This window comes from Penicillium alfredii (genome assembly GCF_028826965.1).
Source record: "Penicillium alfredii strain IBT 34128 chromosome Unknown utg000001l_segment0_segment0, whole genome shotgun sequence".
In the NCBI taxonomy this organism is placed as follows: Eukaryota; Fungi; Ascomycota; class Eurotiomycetes; order Eurotiales; family Aspergillaceae; genus Penicillium; species Penicillium alfredii.
This window is the reverse complement of record NW_026622698.1, coordinates 1,246,815-1,264,232: the sequence shown is the minus strand read 5'-3', so window position 1 is coordinate 1,264,232 and position 17,418 is coordinate 1,246,815. Positions and strand designations below refer to the sequence as shown.

Here is a 17,418-nt window from a genome sequence, read left to right as displayed (position 1 = left end):
TAAACGACCCGCCTAGGAGCCATCAGAGTTCGGTTCCAGGGGCTTGTCGGAGATTTTTTTCAAGTCGATGCAGTCTGGACTTGGAAGTGAAACGTCCTAACGACTAGCACTCCTGGCCATGGGTTATAATGCATTGTTTGGCCACGGGGCATCGGAATTGCCATTGGGACCGTCGCTAAGTCTGAAACCCGCGCGGGAATCAAGAATTGAGTGATCGCGCAATTATGCCTTCGCTTATATCTGGGAACGGGTTGTATCCACTATTGAAAAATTGAGAGCTCCTTTGAAGTGGATGGTCGAAGTTATCCACTGTGCATAGACTCAGGATTGACTTTCCGAGCATGCGCTGCGTCTGCTTCTTCCCACTTGACCTTGATCAAGAAAGTCCTTGGTTGTTATCGCTCCGCTGAACATAATCTATATCTCAAGATTGGTTGAACAAGGCTGTCCCTTCGAAGTGCACGGTGTGGTTGGACCAGATATCCAGCTCTTCTAAGGATGATATTGTGCTCAATATTGAATCGGTGTGTTGCTGACCTCGGGAGACTATGATCCCAGCTTTGCCCGTAACTCGGTGATCTGCTGTTCCAATGCGCGCATTTCAACAATTGTCTCGGCTAATTCTGGCACCTGTCCCTCGATGCCCTCTGTGAAGGATTTCTGTGCGTTGCGCAGCGATGGAGGGACCAGTATTCCATACCAATGGATGGGGTTATCAGAACGGAACTTCTTGCGTGCGGACTGAAACTTGCTGGGAGATGAAGTATCCTTTTTGGATGACCCAGAACAGGTTGAATCCTTTTTCTCATCTTCAGCAGACTCTTGTGATTTTTCGGCCTGCGGTTGTTCATCAAAGTTGGGTTGGTCGGTTTGATCCTTCTCGTCGGAAGGCTCTTCTGGTTCGCGGGTGGGTTTATATTCGACGGCGAATTTGTGTTTCGACCCATTCGTCCCAATTCTTTCTGTACTATGTTGCGGGTCGTTCGAAGATCCGGCTTCAGGCCCATCCTCCGTTTGAATGGATCTGTCCATCCCAAGTCAGCAGGCGGTCCCAAAGACAGTCCATCGCTCGAATGCCATACATCTTCCGCGTTGCCTTCATACGCTCGTCATAGTAATCAGGGCCATATCGACGGCCGGGAGGACAGGTGTAGTTCGCATGAGCGAGAGCCAAAAACCCCTGCACATATTAGTAACCTTCGAGAAAGAAGCCCTCACAAAGCAACCTACCGATGAGAGCTGTTTCGATAAGCCTGAGTGCAGCTTCTGCTGTTTATCCAGAAGATGCAGGTATTGCTCTAGCAGCGTATCCAGTGACTGGAGCACATCCGATGGCCAAGGTTCCACCGGCTTCACATCAGTGTCGGGAGATTCCGAAGCTGGCCGCGACGCAGGCGGTGTAGGGACTTGAGACATGAAGACCACAGAGAAATCGAAGAATTGGGTAAAATTGGGGGGATTGGAGAGTTGAATGGGGGAGGCCGAGGGACAAACACAAGAAGGGAGCTCGGCCCCGATAACTCCGTCATTCGCGAACGCAAAAGAATTTCCCGCCCTGCTCTGTCCGTCTCGTCCCCTCTCACCACCCTGGCCTTTCTCTCCAGAGTTTTTATATTGGGCTGAGACGTCTTTCTTGACGCTGCTTGATTGTTTTGGTATTACCTGGCCTCCCAGATTTGCCCTCTGTTGAGTGCAAGCCCGAACCGCCACCTCCGACTGCGCCGTATTGCCCGCGCCTGCCCGGCATCTCGTCAAGGACGACCTGTTTCGGCACTCCCTAAACATCGCACCGTGTCGATTCTTCCTTGCTCTGCAACCTTGTCGCCAGTCAGCCTGTTGCAGAATTCTCGTGGCGACCGTTGAGTGAACAAGGCGACCAAGAAAACCCGAGGTCGACTTTATTCTGGCGTTTCGTACCACTCATCCTCGGGCATTTCTCGATTTCCTCACTGAGTTTACTTGTGCCTCTTCTCTGCCCTTCACATTTCTCCGTCCATCATGTCCGTGGCGTCCTTTCACCGGGGTACCGCCTTTCAGGCACGATCTTTGGTATGTCCATATTGCCTTATATCTCTTCTTCCTCTCCCTGAGTCCATTACGCATACACATATTTTGTTGCAATCAACTGACCAGTGTTTTTCATCACACAGTTCCGCTCCCTTCTGCGACAATCATCCCAGTTCTCGAACTACAACTTCCGCGAATATGCCCTTCGCAAGACCAAGGACTCGTTCCGCGAACACCAAAATGAACCAGAGGAGCGCCGGATACAAGAACTCATCCAGGAAGGGTTGCAAAGTCTGCGTTTGATGAAGGTGAGTGGTGGATATTTTCTATGAAGTCGAGGCGTCGGTGGTGGCAGCATTGCAATTTGCGCTACGCTTGTCATGCTTGCTGTCTACGGGACCTTTTGGGTGTCTATTTGGAAGCTTTATGAGCCAAGAATAGTTGCGCTAACCTCTGTCACAGAGACAAACCATCATCAGCCAGTTCTATCAGATGGACAAGTTGGTAGTAGAGGGCCAGAAGACAGTAGGTCCTGTCTGAGTCTGTTGCTTATCGGTCCAGTCACTGATCTCATATCCTCTTACAGGGCAAGGAAACAGGAGATCATGGGGGAATCGTTCGCCAAAAGGACACAGGGTACGCCACTCTTCTTGGACTCAACTCCTGACAGTCCGGCACTTGCTAACATTGACTAGCTGGGATTGATTTGGGAAGACATGAAAGGTTTGGAATAAGGAATGCAATCCCTGTTTTTTTCTCATCAAGGACGAATGTCTTCGTCTTTTCTGTATTATAATGCGAGCACTACCGGCCGTCAATTTTCATCGATTACCCAAATCCATAGCCTCTCCACTCATGGAACTGAGTATGAGCACTGTCCAGATCTGTTGAGACAATTTTCCGTGTATGTAAATTGCATATAAATTGTTGATAGTATCGATGTTCCTCTAACTGCCAGCCGGCTGTACTCGTTCGGTATCACGTGACCTCTCCTTACGGAGATCCTGCGTCGCAGCGCGAGCGATGTTACCTTCTTCTTTGTATTCGATCCTGCGCGCCATTCTTCCCAGCGTTGCCACGATAACCTGGATTGTTTTTGCACAAAGAATAATTTTCCTGATTTTCAAGACAAGGACCACAGGAGCCTTTTCTCACCATGCCATCGACTGTACGTTGCTCGTTGCGCTCGCGACCACCTATCTTATCTGGGCCAGGTCGAGCAACCAGAGGCTACTGGATATACCAGACACGGGATAAATTGATTCTATGAATGATTCTTGCTAACATACACTCCAGTTCAGGGCCTCGCGCTCGGGTCGACATCTCGACAATGGTCCCAACCGCACGCGAACCGGCCAGATCGACCACGATGTCTTTGAGGGATTGCCAGTCCGTCGCTGGTCGCGTCAACCACACACCTTCTCCCAAGCGCCCAAGCCCGACGACTTGGAGTTTGGTGTCCAGGGTCCAAGCGGAGTCACCACTCTGCCAGAGCTGCCCATGCCACGCGACAGCCAGCTCCTGCCAGCGATGAGTCGCGCCCTTCTACGAGCGGCACGTGCGGGATGCGTTTACATTCGGGACAGCGGCCGGGCACCTAATGATAATGAAAAAGAACTGCCGGATGCTGAAGACCAAGCTGCGGCGGCCGTTCATCTGGCCGATCGCAGCTTCACTTCCCGGAAGTGGATGGCGCTTCCCAAGCACATGGAACCTCCGGAGATAGAGTTCCTGGCAAAGCGACGACCGGGTCTTCATTCGCTTTATGGCGGTGCGGCCGCTGCTGATGGAAGCTCCGGGGCTCCACCGATGCGAAAAACCAAGTTCAAGAAGGTCGATCCGGAGACCGGCAATATCTCTATCTACGAAGCCTGGGTTCCTGATGGCCATCGGATTGAAGGCGAAATCACCGAAGATGTTCAGACGTTAGCTGAGCAGAGCTCAGTTCCTGTGAAGTCGGAGGCGCCTGCACCTGGAACGGTGGTTGACGGCGTCGGGGTGGTTAATTCTGAAGGTGTGGTGGTCGCAGAGGCTGGTTCCGCGGCCGTGATGACACCGCCTAAGAGACGACCGCCCCCTCCAAAGCGCAAGGGCAAGGGCATTGGAAAGGGCAGGAAGAAGAAGGTCATGTTTGCGCCGGGCGAGGGAGCTGATGCTGCCACGGTACATGGCGTTGCACCTGGTCCTACCGATGGTGCTACTGGCTTCAAACAAGAAGAACAGGATGCTTCACGGATGTCGGTTGACCAGTCCGGCCAAGAGGAAGAGGACGAAGACGGCGAGGAGGGTGAAGAGAGCGACGAGGGCGACGAATCCATGGTGGACGCGAAGACCCCTGAAACCCCGCAACCCCAGTCCGGGGCGGAGTCCACGGACCGACCATCAACAGACGTCGATATGACAGACGCTACTTCTGAAGCACTGCCCGATTCCCAAGAGCCTTCACGGCCTGAGCAAGAAGCACCGTCTCAGGAGCCAGCGGAACCTGAAATCTCGCAACCCGAAGAGCTTTCGCAAGAAGATCCAGGCGCTCAGGCTTCCACTACATCAACAACACCAGCAGAGAAGACTGAGGAACCGACTACTGAAAGCGCCGAGACTCCACATGAAAAACCTGCTGTATCTGCAGTTGATGAGAGCGCTGCAGGGGAGGAGCTGCCACCGGCCACCACGGAAGATGAACCCAACATCGAGCACAGTGAACAAGCGGTGCCCGATGATGAGACCCAGGCTTCAGAGCAGGCTGCCCCGCCACTCGCAGAAGAAGCAGCAGACCCTTCTGTGGGTAGCAAGTCAGCTGAAGTGACCGAGCCTGCCTCTAAGGAGATCAAGGGTGAATCCCCGTCCACCGATCGGGATGAGCCCGCAGCTGCCCCCACGGCCAATCCCGAGGAATCCTCCATTGAAGAAGACTTCTCAAAGCAATCCCAGGCACCAGGGCCATCGGCGGGAGGATCAATTGAAGCGACTGAGCAAGGTTCGAATCCGAGTCCGACACCAAGTGGGGCACAAGAATCCGAGCAAGCTCCCGAACAGCCTGTTCCCCAGCTCGATGTGCCACAAAAACCGGCTCCGGAGAATAAGAGCCAAGAACCGGCAGCTCCTGAGCCTACTGAAAAGAAAGAAGATATAGAAATGGGAGTCGCGCCGGGACCTTTGGAATTGCAACCTCCGCAAGAGAAGGATTCCGCCTCAGCCCAGGCAGAACCACCTGCTGAGCCTCAACCTACCCCCGGTGAACCCGTCGAATCATCTGCTCCTGATTCCAGCGCTACTGGCCCGACAGAGCCTGGCCAAGCAGAAGGGACTGGGCGCGGGGCGGAGGAACAGACCTAGGAGGGGGCCGCCCCAGTAGCACCCGAGTCGGGCAACAACCAGAATGGTCTCCCTTTAATCGCACACTTCATAACTGTATTATATCAGGAAGGCGACGAGACTTTCAATTGATGCTTGATTTATAAAGGAAATACTAAGAAATCTTTCTTTCTCGTGTGGTTTGATTTTGTATAGCGTAGCTACATATTACTGTATGTATAAAAGTTCTACTCTCTAAGGTGAATATTTTGTCATATAGAGGTCGCGTGACCTTCAGATATCAAAACCTTGTTAGGTATAGTGGTATCTCATTATTTTAATAAGGTCCCCTCCGAAAACCTTGAAATATGTCTAAGTCGATTAAATTTACTACTAGAAAATAATCTCTGCTTTCTAATGAGAAATTTTTGAAATAGCTATTTTTCTATTATTTGTATACTTTTCTTAAAATCTTTTGTACACCTTCTATGCTATACAAAGTAATACCACGCTAGAAATAAATAATTCTCAGTATTTACGTTAGAAAGAAAGAAAGAAAAAGGCATTGACTGATCCTCTCTTTACATTCTTAGTATAGTAGTAGTAAGGTGTGTGAATGGAAGGATTTGGGTGTGTGATTAAAGAGAGCCTAGATATATTATTTCTGTTAATGTTTTGACATCTGATTATGAAGGTATCGCGTTATGTGACGCTAGGTAGCAGCGGAAGCAACGGGAGGACCCGGCCTATTATACTGTATATAAAGTAGTCCGTTAAATTACCATTCTACCTAAAGATATTAGCTAAAAGACCAAAAGATATCTAGAGAATCGAATTAACCAAGCTGACCTCTCCTTATTTCAAGATTTTCGAGTCTGTCTTCACGCCCTGGCGGATTGGCCCTCGCCCCCGCCCCCCGTGGGTCTATTTAGACATCCCGAGGGCCCGGTCAATTCCTGCGTGCCAATGGCCGTATGTCAGAAATCCTCTAGCCCCGTCTGGGCTGTATATCTGCTGCTCATGACACTGCTGTTCTTTGAATGTCTTGAGATGAGTCTTCAAACTCTGACTCTTTGGGCCCGGGTCAATTAAAGGAGTGGGGGGCCGGTGCGTGCTGACGCTGACCCAAGCCCTTTGTCTTTATAATTTGTCTATTTCAATTCCTATATTATAGCATAGCCCCAAATATCATGATTTCTTTTGAATCGAGAACTAGGTTGCCGTCAAGATGGCCTGCCTTCATCTCGATCTATTGTTTCTTCTGCTGATATTACCATTGACCCTTTCGCTTGTCATTGAAAGGTTCTTTCTCTTTTCTAATCACTCCAAATGCTCTGTGTGTGTTGTTATTGAGAGCTAATTCCTACTTAAAAGATCAGCCCTCGCTCTGCTGTCATATTCGTCATTCCCGACTTCTACATCACTGGTTTTAACTTCTATACTATCGACCGAGCCTGCCTCTCCTTCTTCCCTCTTAGCCTCAACAACAAGCCTATGGTCCTATTCAGTCCCAGTCTCTGTGGGATCCACCGGTTCATGGCCTGAAACCAGCACAGCTTCACCGGATTCCGGTGAGGCAAGTTTAATCTCAAGGGAATTCATCCCAGAAAACTCTTTCGAAAAACGAACCGAAATCATCGTTCAAATCGACGATCCACTCGGAACAGCCCTCAGCTACCTCGGCGCAGCCGGGCTCCAAAGCGCAAGTAAACTAGTCACCAACAAATTCGCAGACGAGAACAAGCAGTACCTGATAGGCACATGGGCCATGGGTGTCGGCGGCACGTATGAGCTCCCACGGCGCGGAGTCACAATCGAAGGGGTGCATCTCACTGGGACGATACCGTGGATGATACGGTGGGACAAAGATCCGTCCAAGGGCGTGCATATCAACGCGGTCTGGGGCAAAGGCCGGGATCGAGTCAAAGTGGCATATCAGTTCCATCGGGAGAGCGATGGCCAGGATATCGAGGGGTGGAATGAGTTTAAAAAAGGCGTTAAGTCTTTGAACAAAGCTACAAAGATCAAGACCTATAAACAGCGCACTGATGAGGAAAACAACACACATAAGGTTGTGTTCAAGGATGGTGGGAATCAGGAGGATGCTGTCAAGGCGATTGTTGAAAAGTGGACGTCGCTGATCGGCACACCATCACCTTGTTAGGGAATAAATGATGAAAACAACCTTGCAATTTGATAGTAGACTGTCTATTAGGATGTTGGGGGAGAGAGATGTGTGTCTATTCCCCGTGGTGTAAAGGTTTCTCCGGAGTCTTTGACTTGGACATTCCTCGGCTGCCCCACCATTCAAGTCAACTCTCGATTCTCTTTGCCCTTGAGTACTCGCCATTACCAGAAGAGTTCTTTTATTCTTTGGAGGAATACAACGCCCAAAATGCAGCTCTTCGGCTGTGGAGAAAATAGCAGCGGCTATCTGGGAGAACCACGCAGTTGCATGAGACGCTCAGTCAACGAACCCCATATCTGCCAGCATAATAACGAAGGCGAAAACAGTCCTTACTGTCCTCTGTGGGTGTTGAAACCCAGGGAAATCACAAACCCTAGTCAGAGTGTCCGAGTTCTCAGCTGTGAAAATGGGTCAACATTTCTGGATGTGGACGGACACTTGAAACATCTCGGCCTCAACCCATTAAAGGAGCATCAGCTCACCGAGATGACAAAAGTCTGGAGTCCTAGTTCCATCACCGGTGCTGTTCCACTGGCAGACGGATTCGCCTTTCTCTCCCGGGATGGGAGTCTCTTGACTGTCCGAGATTCTAACGGCATGCACACAATTCAAGGGAAACCGATCCAGCATATTGCCACCAGACGGGTCGACCTGCACAACCCCAATCTCATTTCTGGTGCTGTGGCCATTGTGCTCAAGCAAGATCCACAGACGGTACTCTCCTTCGACTCATGGCAGCCAATGTGTTCTTTTCTAAAGACACCAGCACCGAACTACCACCCAATCCATACTGCGACCTTCTCCTCGCCCATAGTCAAGTTGACCAGCAAATTTGCCGCTCTTACAGAAGAGGGTGAAGTGTTTATATGGGGAGAAAAGCTTCCGCAGCAACCACCAACACCTTCTGATGAGGACGAGGAGTTTGAGGACGCGTGGTTTGAGTTCTCGTTCACAAACAAGCCCATTAAAAAATGGCCTTCACGAGCCCCTGAACTACTTGATTACAACCCCAGAAAACAGCCACTTCCCCCAATTCAAGAACTCTCAACAGGCGGCTGCAACAATACTGCCGTGTCTCGTTCCGGCCAACTATTTGTGTGGGGTTATAGAAGCAATACATGGCCAGATATCGAGGATGCCAATGCTGTCAACAGCACAGAGCTCAAGGAGGCTACTATCCCCAGTGGCAGTGGAGAAGCACGTTTACAAATCAAGAATGCAGCCGCAGGACAGAAACATGTTGTGGCCCTTGCAGTTGATGGGTCCCTCTGGTCTGTTGGGGACGGGATATATGGACAGCTAGGAATTGGACTGAAACAGTTTGGGCTGTGCACTGAAGATGGTGTCATCGATATGCTGGAAAACGAGACGGATGAAGAGTTTGCCGTGGATTGGCAGAGAATGGACACTGAAGCCCTCGAGGGCCGCGAGTGTGAATCGGTTTTCGCCGAGGGTGCTCATACATTGATCATAACCAGGTAGTCTAGACTCCGAATAGTGGGAATAGCCCAATGCTAGCGGCAGCATCCAGATTATTTAAGTGCAATGACATTGGGGGTTTGAAACGGTGTTTTTGCCGAGGCCTTGATCGATGTTCTCCATATCCTCCATATTCTCCCGAAGTCTACTCCAAGAGCCACTAGATCTTACATATGTAGCAAGGTACGGCCACAACATCTCTGAGACATTTACATGACTTGTGTCTAGAAGGACATGAATTGCGTTCTTTCGTTTAGCCGGAGTGCCTCCGAAGACTACAATGCTTATACCCGAAATGACTTATAGACTATGCAGTAGCATGCGGCACGCCGTAGATCACATTTGATACGGCAAGGAGGCCCGTCTTCATGATTCAGGAACAAGCCCAGCAGTCAGACCGGGGCTGTCAACCAGATCAACTGAAGATCTCAATAAAGGATGCGGGTGAATTTCCAAGACGGCTACTTACTCGATGTCCCACTTGGGCTACATATATGCGATATGCTTACATCCTGAATATGAATCATGACATATGACCTCATTAAGTTTCAAAATAGCATCGTTATGTATTTAGACCTGAAGAAAAGAAAAAAAAAAAAAAAAAAAAAAAAAAAAAAAACAAAGACTCGAGTGCTCCCAATCAAAAGAAAAAAGACCAGTGGTCCTCTCACTATCAGTTATACTTGCACCCACAGCCACACTCATCCTCACCGAAAACATCGCAGCTCAAGCAGTCGGCATCGTTGTCAAGGCAGATTTTCTCATCTTCCTTCTTGCCAATGGGCACGGTTTTGATAGAGATTTTATCCCCTGTCCCTCCCTTGGTCGCCAGCCAACACCAGTTTCCCTTTTTCGTAGGCCCGCATCTTTTCCAGCAATTTCCGTCTGTCGTGCCATATGCGGTTCCTGTGCAGGGTTTATCGCGTGGCTCGAGGTTTTCACCTAGCACGTTAACTGATGACCATGAGGATTGATTCGCAGCCAGAGCCAGAGCATGAACAGCTCCACCGAGCAGAATGCCTAGCGAGGCTTTCATCTTTATTTCTATCATTATGTTAGTGAGTGTTAATTCACCCAAGGCACTATCGTAAGAATCACCGTGTTATAAAGAAAAAAAAGAAAAGAAAACTTGGATATGGGAATGAGAGAGGGAGAGAAGCGGGCATCGAGTATGACACGCTAGTTTCAACGGAAGAAGCAGCTCGGGCTTTTATGGAGTTTGATTCTGGTCGTCAAAATATGGGGAATTGTATGGTAATTTACCTGAAGCCTTGATTTTCATTTTCCATGTCATCTTTCGGTATCCCCGATATTACTAGTCGCGTGCGTATATCTCGCGAGTCATGTCGACCTTGGCAAAAGCACCCGCGTGGATCCGGAGAAAAATCAATCGTGGAGAACCTGGGGCCGTAGCGTTCCTGGCCCCTGCTGGCCAGGCTATGCAGGAACACGTAGTAGACTGGTATACGAGTCAGTGCAGAGCCACCATCCAATATAAGCCGGCAACTGTGGGGTGACATTGTTGCGACTATGAAGTATGGGGCTGGATGGAAAGGCGTAGTTACAGTGTTGTGGAGAATCATGAGTCTTTTCTATTCTTCTTCTTCTTCTTCTGGTTTGAAGTATTCAAGCTCTGGATGTATTCATCAACCCACAGCCCAAGTAAACAAATAAACAAGTAAGCACCATGCATTCAAATCATTCAGGAAGACTGCGAGTTCCTTCATAGAACAGGCTACAGGAGCAGCCACACTTGTCGCAGTCTTTACTCTTGCTACAACTATCGTCCTCACTGCAGTCCTCGTCGGATTTACAAGAATTCCACTTCCCTCCTCCTCCCTTTGCTGCAGTCCAGCACCATTCCCCAGCAATCTTGCAGGTTTTCCAGCAATATCCGTCCTCTGAACACCCGGATTGCTTTGCATCCGATTTGACGCAATTGCCAACCCTCCCTTCCGAGTCCATGTCATATCTCGGTTGAAGCTCTCGACCCGAGAGACTTATACTGTAGTTCTTGGCTGATGCCATGGCAGTGAAATGTGTTGCAAGGAGAAGACTGAGGAATCCGAGCTTCATATTGGTGGGTTTTCTATGGAAAGCCATCAGCATCTTCGCACCGCGGCCAATTCAGTCAAGATCACGATGTATCTCACCTGCGGGGGATGATATTCATAAACCTAGTAATGACAATAATAACAGGAAGGGCTGGGGTAAAAGTGTGCTAGACACGAAAAGCGGGTTCCTTAAATATCTAGAGAATACTTTGTAATTCCTTCCGGATAGAAGCGCCCCCCCCTAAATCATGCTTTTGGTGCTAGAACCAAGGCTGTAGGGGAACTCGGGCCCCTCAAAGAGAACCAAGTCAATGAAATAAAGCTTGGCATATCCCGCACCTTCTTCGTTTCAGGGATCTTGACGCGTTGCGATGTGACCTGGGGGCCATGTCTATCAGTGGAGTAAAGGATCATTCAGGACGGCTGTAGTTGGCATGGCGGTTTCGATGTACCTTATGGCCGATCCTTGTATCCTTCGTTCCGAAAAGAGTACCTCAGTGGGAATACGATGCAAGTGTGAATATCAGTCCGTACTGAGGATCTTAGGATTGTCTCGAACAATAGAGGGAACACGGGCGCCTGTATTATATTTTGTGACGATGTGATAAACGAAGACCTTTACGGAAAATATCTTGTTTCAATTACCTCGACAAATGTTTTTTTGTCTTTGTCTGCATAGTCAAACATGGTGGGAATTCTGACCTGCTTACTGCCATCTATGGACATTGCAACCTCCTAAATCAATGCGCTGGGGAAAATGGCTTTTCTGTGAAGTTTTTCATGTCATAAAATAAGCAACTGTGTAAATTGGAATCCTTCATTTTGCACTCATTTCATATATAATAGCTCTTGGTAACATCATTTCATGGCAGCCGTTGTTGCGCCCTTTCCTGGCCCTGATCAAGCACTCATCGCCATAGCCAGCCCTTAACTTGGATCCTGGATGTTTAAAAAAGCAACCCATCCATTCCATCCAGTACAGATCCATCGCCCCAACTGCCGGCGTTGTCACCGCATTTCAAGACACCGTCATCATTAGAGATCTCATCGTCTATTCTGGAATCAGCGATACATATCCAAACCAAGAGATTCAATTAGAAAAAAGAGCAGAATCTTACTGAGCTCAAGGTTTAAGTAGCTTTTACTACCCAGCGGCCAATTGCAACTGAGTGTGCTTCCGTCCACGTCGCAGTCCGTGACCGTCTTGAACGCAGAGCCACTGGAGACTTGTCAGAATGTTTTTTTCTCTTCTCAATCTATGACTTACTTGGAAGCTGGGCGGATGTTGTCGTTTGCAAATTCATAGCACAAGTTGAGGTCCAAAGTGGAGCTTCCCCATCTTTTCTCGCTATCGCTCCAGCAGGCCGCGTAGAGCATGTAGGGTGCTGCCCACTTCGTTTTTCCACACCCAAAGCCAAAATTTGCGGCCGATGAGAGGGATATGAGGTAGCTGAGTAAACTAGCGATCGTGTTTAACCGCATTCTCGACATCAGAGTTGAGGAAGAGGTATAGATGGTCAGGGGGAAAACAGATATAGAATTCGAGTTGAGCCAACTTTTCCCCTTTTCCACTCGGTCTTGGAGCAGGGGTTCCATATATATCATGGAGAGGCTTTGTGTTTTGCCCATTGGTAATAGTACAGAGTACCGAAAAACAGTGGTTAATACACTGCTCTCGCAACGCATCCTTTGGGCTGAGTTTCTGTTCATTCACAGTGGGGAAGTATACCGGAGAAAGTAGATCATCTTCCACCTCCATCTTTCAAAGATCTTCGGTTCAGTCGGACAGTTCCGAGCTGAGAATCTCGTATCAGATCAATAGATTGTTTTGGGGTTTTGGAGCATCATATCATGACTCAACGGGGTTGTATTGCAGTCACTGGGTCTCCACAATCGCATGGATGTTGACGCGGAAAGTTCAAAGTGAAACGAGGGCCATAGCCGAGGCCAATAAACAAAGACGCTTGACGTCGGTCCCCGCAATAAAATAACCCCCAGATGTTGGCAAGAATGCCGAAACTAGCGCGAGCTTCAAGGGCCCTTTGGTGGGGCTTAGCTATGGGGCGTCAAATCAGCCTTGCGAGTCATGCTGTGCTGCGATCTACATGAATACCATACACATACAAATGAGGCATTGTTCAGTTAGTATGGTCATACGTTTTCGATTCTATTCAATGTTCTTTTAGACAGCAGAGAGAGGAAAGAGGAATTCGGTACATGAATGCCATCAGATGAACTGTAAATAATGCAATATCAGATCTAGAGAGACCTTGTCTGTTGACCTCTTACCCTACGGCTGCATGGTAAAAAAAGGCTTATACCCCCCCCCCCCCCCCCATATGCCGTTATGACCGGAGATAGGGATCGACATCTATATTCAGGTGCAGGTAATGCTGGCGCTAGTAGGGCCCATTGACACACGCCAAGGGTTTGGGGGCTGATGGACTACGAGACCCGTTCAGGCTACCGGGATGACGTGGAGTAGAGTAGTAAACCCCGAATTCTGAAGCCATCGAAGCACCGGTTGATCTGGGGACTTGCGAGAACAGTATACAAGGAGAGAAACCCTGGATTTCTTATATAGCAGGATTCCTTCGTGGGGGAAGTGATATTCCATCAGTTGATAATCGTTTCAATCCTTTATCTTTTTTTTTCCCCTTTCCTCTTTTCTTTTCTTGTCAGACATTTTCACTTATCATCTCTGCGATTTGAATGTGAGCAATATTTGTTGAGAAGAATAACAATATATCACTATATACTGTCATGCGCAGTTCAACAATACTATGGGGAGCCCTTTCGCGTGAGTGTCTGGTGTTGAATCAAGTCAATTGAAAATCTAACAAGTTCTTGAACAGTCTCATCGGCTGTCAGCTCAATGACTCTCCCGTCAAGACTGGACTTAAGACGACTATCATCGGCTTCTTCCCGGTCTTCATCCTCACATTCCACGCCTGTCTCAGCACGTTCTACTCCTATCCCAAGTGTCCCGGCTCCCTCAGATTCTACACCTCCGCCGCCTATCCCGACTTCTGATCCTATACCTCCCCCATCTGGTCCAGCTTCACCGGATTCCACACCTCTACCGCCAGTCCCGAACTCGGATTCTACACCTCCCCCGTCTACACCAGGTTCACCGGGTTCTACACCTCTGTCGTCTGCTCCGAACCCAGTCTTTTCAGCCCCCCCGACTCCTCTATCTCCCTCTGGATCGACTCCTCTACCACATGCCCCGGCTTCTTCTAGTTCTGCGTTTCTCCCAGCTTTCAACCCTTCTGCACACCCTCCTGCCTCTATTCCCTCAGGTCGTGCGCAACGTGTCGTCAACAAAGCAAACAAAGCAAAAGCAAAGCCTAAAGATTCTGCAACGCCACACTCCACGGAATCATCTCCAGCCTCGGCAACTTCAGCCTCAAATGACTTCATCAATGCTATATGTGACGATTCGGGATGGTCCCGTGATAACTGGAAAAAGTTCAAGATGGACGACTGGCTTGACAAACAGTACGTGATATCCATGACTCCCACACTCTACAATGGCTCACTCACGGAAACAGGATTGGTGGCAAGCCCAACACCAAGATCACGATTCCCACCGCAGTAGCAAAGCTTGGATCCAAAATTGGAGATTTTGAATGCAAAGACATGTTTGGCATCCTACGGATACGTTCTGCGACCTTCTGCTAACATGAGAGGTAGAAACAATTGCGATTGGAGCCCGAACATGGAACGATGCTCTGAAGGTGCCAATGCACCTGTCTTCTTTGCCTTGAAAGGCTTTGAACACTTGGCCAATTTCCTCCATGACATGAAACGCGCGTTGACTGATCTCCGTGGTGAAATCGACACCCGAGCGGACAAACTATCCATGTCTTTTGGTCCGCCAGATATCGAGTCCGCTGGGGTAAGCCTTCTATTGCTATAGCAGAAGCAACGAAGGGGGATGCTTACTATCAAACTTTTCTAGAACGAAGTCTCAGCTGGACTGATCGGAACAAGTGCCGGTGTAGGTATACTCGGTGGACTTGGTGCCTCGAATCCTATTGCAGCGGGCGCCGCAGCAGTCATCGCTGGAGGGGTTGGGATCGGCACCAGCATCCAGCAAATGGTGCCTCCTACGACCAAGATGGCGCAGTATGTCACTTCTCTGGTTCATTACAAACCTTTACTAATGTGTGCGTGTGTGTGGGTCACAGGGAAGTCAGCGATACCATGAATAACACCGCGGTCATCAAGGAAAACACCTTCCAGGTAATCGATGAATTCACTCACGCCCTCGAGATGATCGGCGAGGCAATCTTCACAAACAAGCCAGAAGAAATGTCAGAATACCGAAAGAACAAAACAAACGCCGTTTCAATCCTTTCCAATGCGGCATTTGCCGAAGCCGTCACGTCCAAGAACATTAAACCTTTCATCGACTCGGTCAAAAAGACCATCGAATCTGCGGCTATTTCCTATGACTGGACGCAGAAAGAGGTGTATGCTATCCGGGTTAGCTTTCCCATCAATGGCAAGGGTCCTTGTGATCTGTCGATTCCACATGACGATATCAAACGGATTTGCGAGGGAGACGTGGCATACCTCCTGGTTAAAAACACCAACAATTACAAACTGACCGAGGCCTGGGATAAAATTCCAGGATTTGACGATTTGCCCAAATATTCCAATCTTAACATGTGGGATGTGGTCAAGGGCTCGGAATGGTCTCAACGCAAAGGAGGCTATATCAAGGGCTGGAACGTGGATGAGATCTCCAACATCTATAAAGAGGACAAAGAAGACGGTCCCCCGGGGAGACTTCTCTTTACCCTGCCGGTGTGTGATCTGGATACTCTCAGGTGGGACGAGGGCGATGGGTTGTCAGACGAGGTGAGTTTTTATTTTGTTGTTGTTGTTGTTTTGAGTTCCACGAGACTGACTTTCCTTGCAGTACTATCTCAAGTTCCACATTCGGTCGTGCTTCAATCAAAAAATCAATGGCAAGGATTGGCCATACTCCATCCCATCCATGGATAAGACGCCCGATTACGGAGAACCACATGTGCCGTCACAATGAGTTTGCTTTTCGTTTCAGCGGGCTTCTGGGATCAGAAGGAATCCATTTTGATAACTGTTTTTAAGGAGTTTTGTTTGATATTTGTTTACGAAACTATCTGACTTACAATGAAGTTTTTTATACCCTTCAAGATTCCCTTTTACTCTTTCTTAGAGCGTGCTGAGTATCAATGCCTTGAATCATTCGAATCCATTGAACCCTTGAAAGAGGATTCAGAAGCTAAGATCAGGAAGAGGAACCACTATATTGCCGGCAAGAACCAAAACCGTTGTTCCCGAGATGGTGACCCCCATCGAGGAGGTGTTTGGGCTGTGGGTGAGAGAGTCAACTTCATCAAGCACTCTCGTCCCGTCTTCACCCCCTGAAGCACCTCAACCTCCCTATTCCCATTTGCTTGCGCCACAACAGCGCCCTTGGTCCACAGGATCTTCCATGGACATCCCGGGGCTGAAAAACGGGGCTTCGAACCTGGGGACGTCCGTGCCTGACACGGTGGAATCGCCTCCAGTGGAGGTCAAAACATACAGTCCACTGTTGTAGCTCCTCGTCCTCGCAAGCTCTTGAGCAATGCACTCTTGTTGGGAAATTTTCACACGATATAAAGCTTCTTTGCTGCGGACCGGCACCAGGAGGTGGCGCGCTGGAGACGAGGTAACCACCTGCGGGCCCTCCAGAACCGTCCCGGAGTACTGCAGCCCGATCTCGCAGGGATCGAGACCGAGAGACTCCGCGAGAGAAGGCTGATTGGTGTGCTTATCCAGAAATTGCGGGCTCCCTTGTCGCATCGAAATACGAAACGTGGACACTGACACTTCCACGAGAAGGATGTCATCGCCCAGCTGTTGTTGATAGATCTACGCAGCTTTGTCTGTGCTTTTTACAAGCCCGGCATGCGCCATCCACCACCACGCACCCAGTGAGTTGTGGCCGACTCCGAAGACTTCTTCGCCGTTGGGCAGGAATGAGCGCAGGCGCCAGGTAGCACGTGGATTTGTTGGTGGGCACACAAAGGTGGTTTCGGAGAGGTTAAATTGTCTTGCTATCAGTTGCATCTGCGTGCTGCTGAGGAAGTCGGTGGTGTTGAGTGGGAAGTGGCCGCGTGGTCTCTTCCTTAATTCCAATCAGACCCTGGATCCCTCCAAAATGCATGTTTTGTATCTTTGAAGTTTCAGGTTTCCGAGTTAGGGTTTGTGCCGGGGCGACTTCAGTCTCTCTCTCTCTCTCTCTCTCTCTCTGCTTTGGCAATGAATTAGCACGACATTTCCTGCTAGAATCCCTTCAATCAATAACACGCAATACCAAGACAGTCCTCCAGTCAGATTGGGGCCAGGACCATCGAG

General features: G+C 49.2%; 9 protein-coding genes across 9 annotated transcripts; 5 read left to right on the top strand and 4 right to left on the bottom strand.

Moving 5' to 3' along the window:
* Nucleotides 1-546: 546 nt before the first annotated feature.
* Nucleotides 547-1,416, bottom strand: NUU61_000467 (uncharacterized protein; the record flags this gene model as incomplete). Its single annotated transcript, XM_056651051.1, has 3 exons — nt 547-1,024; nt 1,083-1,180; nt 1,231-1,416. The coding sequence occupies 3 exons, from the start codon at nt 1,414-1,416 to the stop codon at nt 547-549; spliced, it is 762 nt and encodes a 253-aa protein (XP_056515901.1).
* Nucleotides 1,417-1,998: 582 nt separating this feature from the next.
* On the top strand, nt 1,999-2,712 carry NUU61_000466 (LYR motif-containing protein; the record flags this gene model as incomplete). Its single annotated transcript, XM_056651050.1, has 5 exons — nt 1,999-2,049; nt 2,151-2,315; nt 2,470-2,532; nt 2,594-2,643; nt 2,703-2,712. 5 exons carry the CDS (start codon nt 1,999-2,001, stop codon nt 2,710-2,712), a joined length of 339 nt encoding a protein of 112 aa, XP_056515900.1.
* A 451-nt stretch (nt 2,713-3,163) lies between these two features.
* On the top strand, nt 3,164-5,343 carry NUU61_000465 (uncharacterized protein; the record flags this gene model as incomplete). Its single annotated transcript, XM_056651049.1, has 2 exons — nt 3,164-3,175; nt 3,304-5,343. 2 exons carry the CDS (start codon nt 3,164-3,166, stop codon nt 5,341-5,343), a joined length of 2,052 nt encoding a protein of 683 aa, XP_056515899.1.
* A 1,726-nt stretch (nt 5,344-7,069) lies between these two features.
* NUU61_000464 (uncharacterized protein) lies at nt 7,070-7,465 on the top strand (the record flags this gene model as incomplete). Its single annotated transcript, XM_056651048.1, has 1 exon — nt 7,070-7,465. The coding sequence occupies one exon, from the start codon at nt 7,070-7,072 to the stop codon at nt 7,463-7,465; it is 396 nt and encodes a 131-aa protein (XP_056515898.1).
* Nucleotides 7,466-7,696: 231 nt separating this feature from the next.
* On the top strand, nt 7,697-8,971 carry NUU61_000463 (RCC1/BLIP-II protein; the record flags this gene model as incomplete). The annotated part of the gene is made up of 1 exon (XM_056651047.1): nt 7,697-8,971. One exon carries the CDS (start codon nt 7,697-7,699, stop codon nt 8,969-8,971), a length of 1,275 nt encoding a protein of 424 aa, XP_056515897.1.
* A 559-nt stretch (nt 8,972-9,530) lies between these two features.
* On the bottom strand, nt 9,531-10,004 carry NUU61_000462 (uncharacterized protein; the record flags this gene model as incomplete). Its single annotated transcript, XM_056651046.1, has 2 exons — nt 9,531-9,544; nt 9,680-10,004. The coding sequence occupies 2 exons, from the start codon at nt 10,002-10,004 to the stop codon at nt 9,531-9,533; spliced, it is 339 nt and encodes a 112-aa protein (XP_056515896.1).
* A 1,965-nt stretch (nt 10,005-11,969) lies between these two features.
* On the bottom strand, nt 11,970-12,399 carry NUU61_000461 (uncharacterized protein; the record flags this gene model as incomplete). The annotated part of the gene is made up of 2 exons (XM_056651045.1): nt 11,970-12,078; nt 12,290-12,399. 2 exons carry the CDS (start codon nt 12,397-12,399, stop codon nt 11,970-11,972), a joined length of 219 nt encoding a protein of 72 aa, XP_056515895.1.
* Nucleotides 12,400-13,805: 1,406 nt separating this feature from the next.
* NUU61_000460 (uncharacterized protein) lies at nt 13,806-16,078 on the top strand (the record flags this gene model as incomplete). Its single annotated transcript, XM_056651044.1, has 8 exons — nt 13,806-13,822; nt 13,878-13,975; nt 14,022-14,523; nt 14,577-14,666; nt 14,719-14,923; nt 14,987-15,153; nt 15,216-15,891; nt 15,953-16,078. 8 exons carry the CDS (start codon nt 13,806-13,808, stop codon nt 16,076-16,078), a joined length of 1,881 nt encoding a protein of 626 aa, XP_056515894.1.
* A 380-nt stretch (nt 16,079-16,458) lies between these two features.
* NUU61_000459 (PhzF family phenazine biosynthesis protein) lies at nt 16,459-17,130 on the bottom strand (the record flags this gene model as incomplete). The annotated part of the gene is made up of 2 exons (XM_056651043.1): nt 16,459-16,932; nt 16,960-17,130. The coding sequence occupies 2 exons, from the start codon at nt 17,128-17,130 to the stop codon at nt 16,459-16,461; spliced, it is 645 nt and encodes a 214-aa protein (XP_056515893.1).
* Between the last annotated feature and the right edge of the window lie 288 nt (nt 17,131-17,418).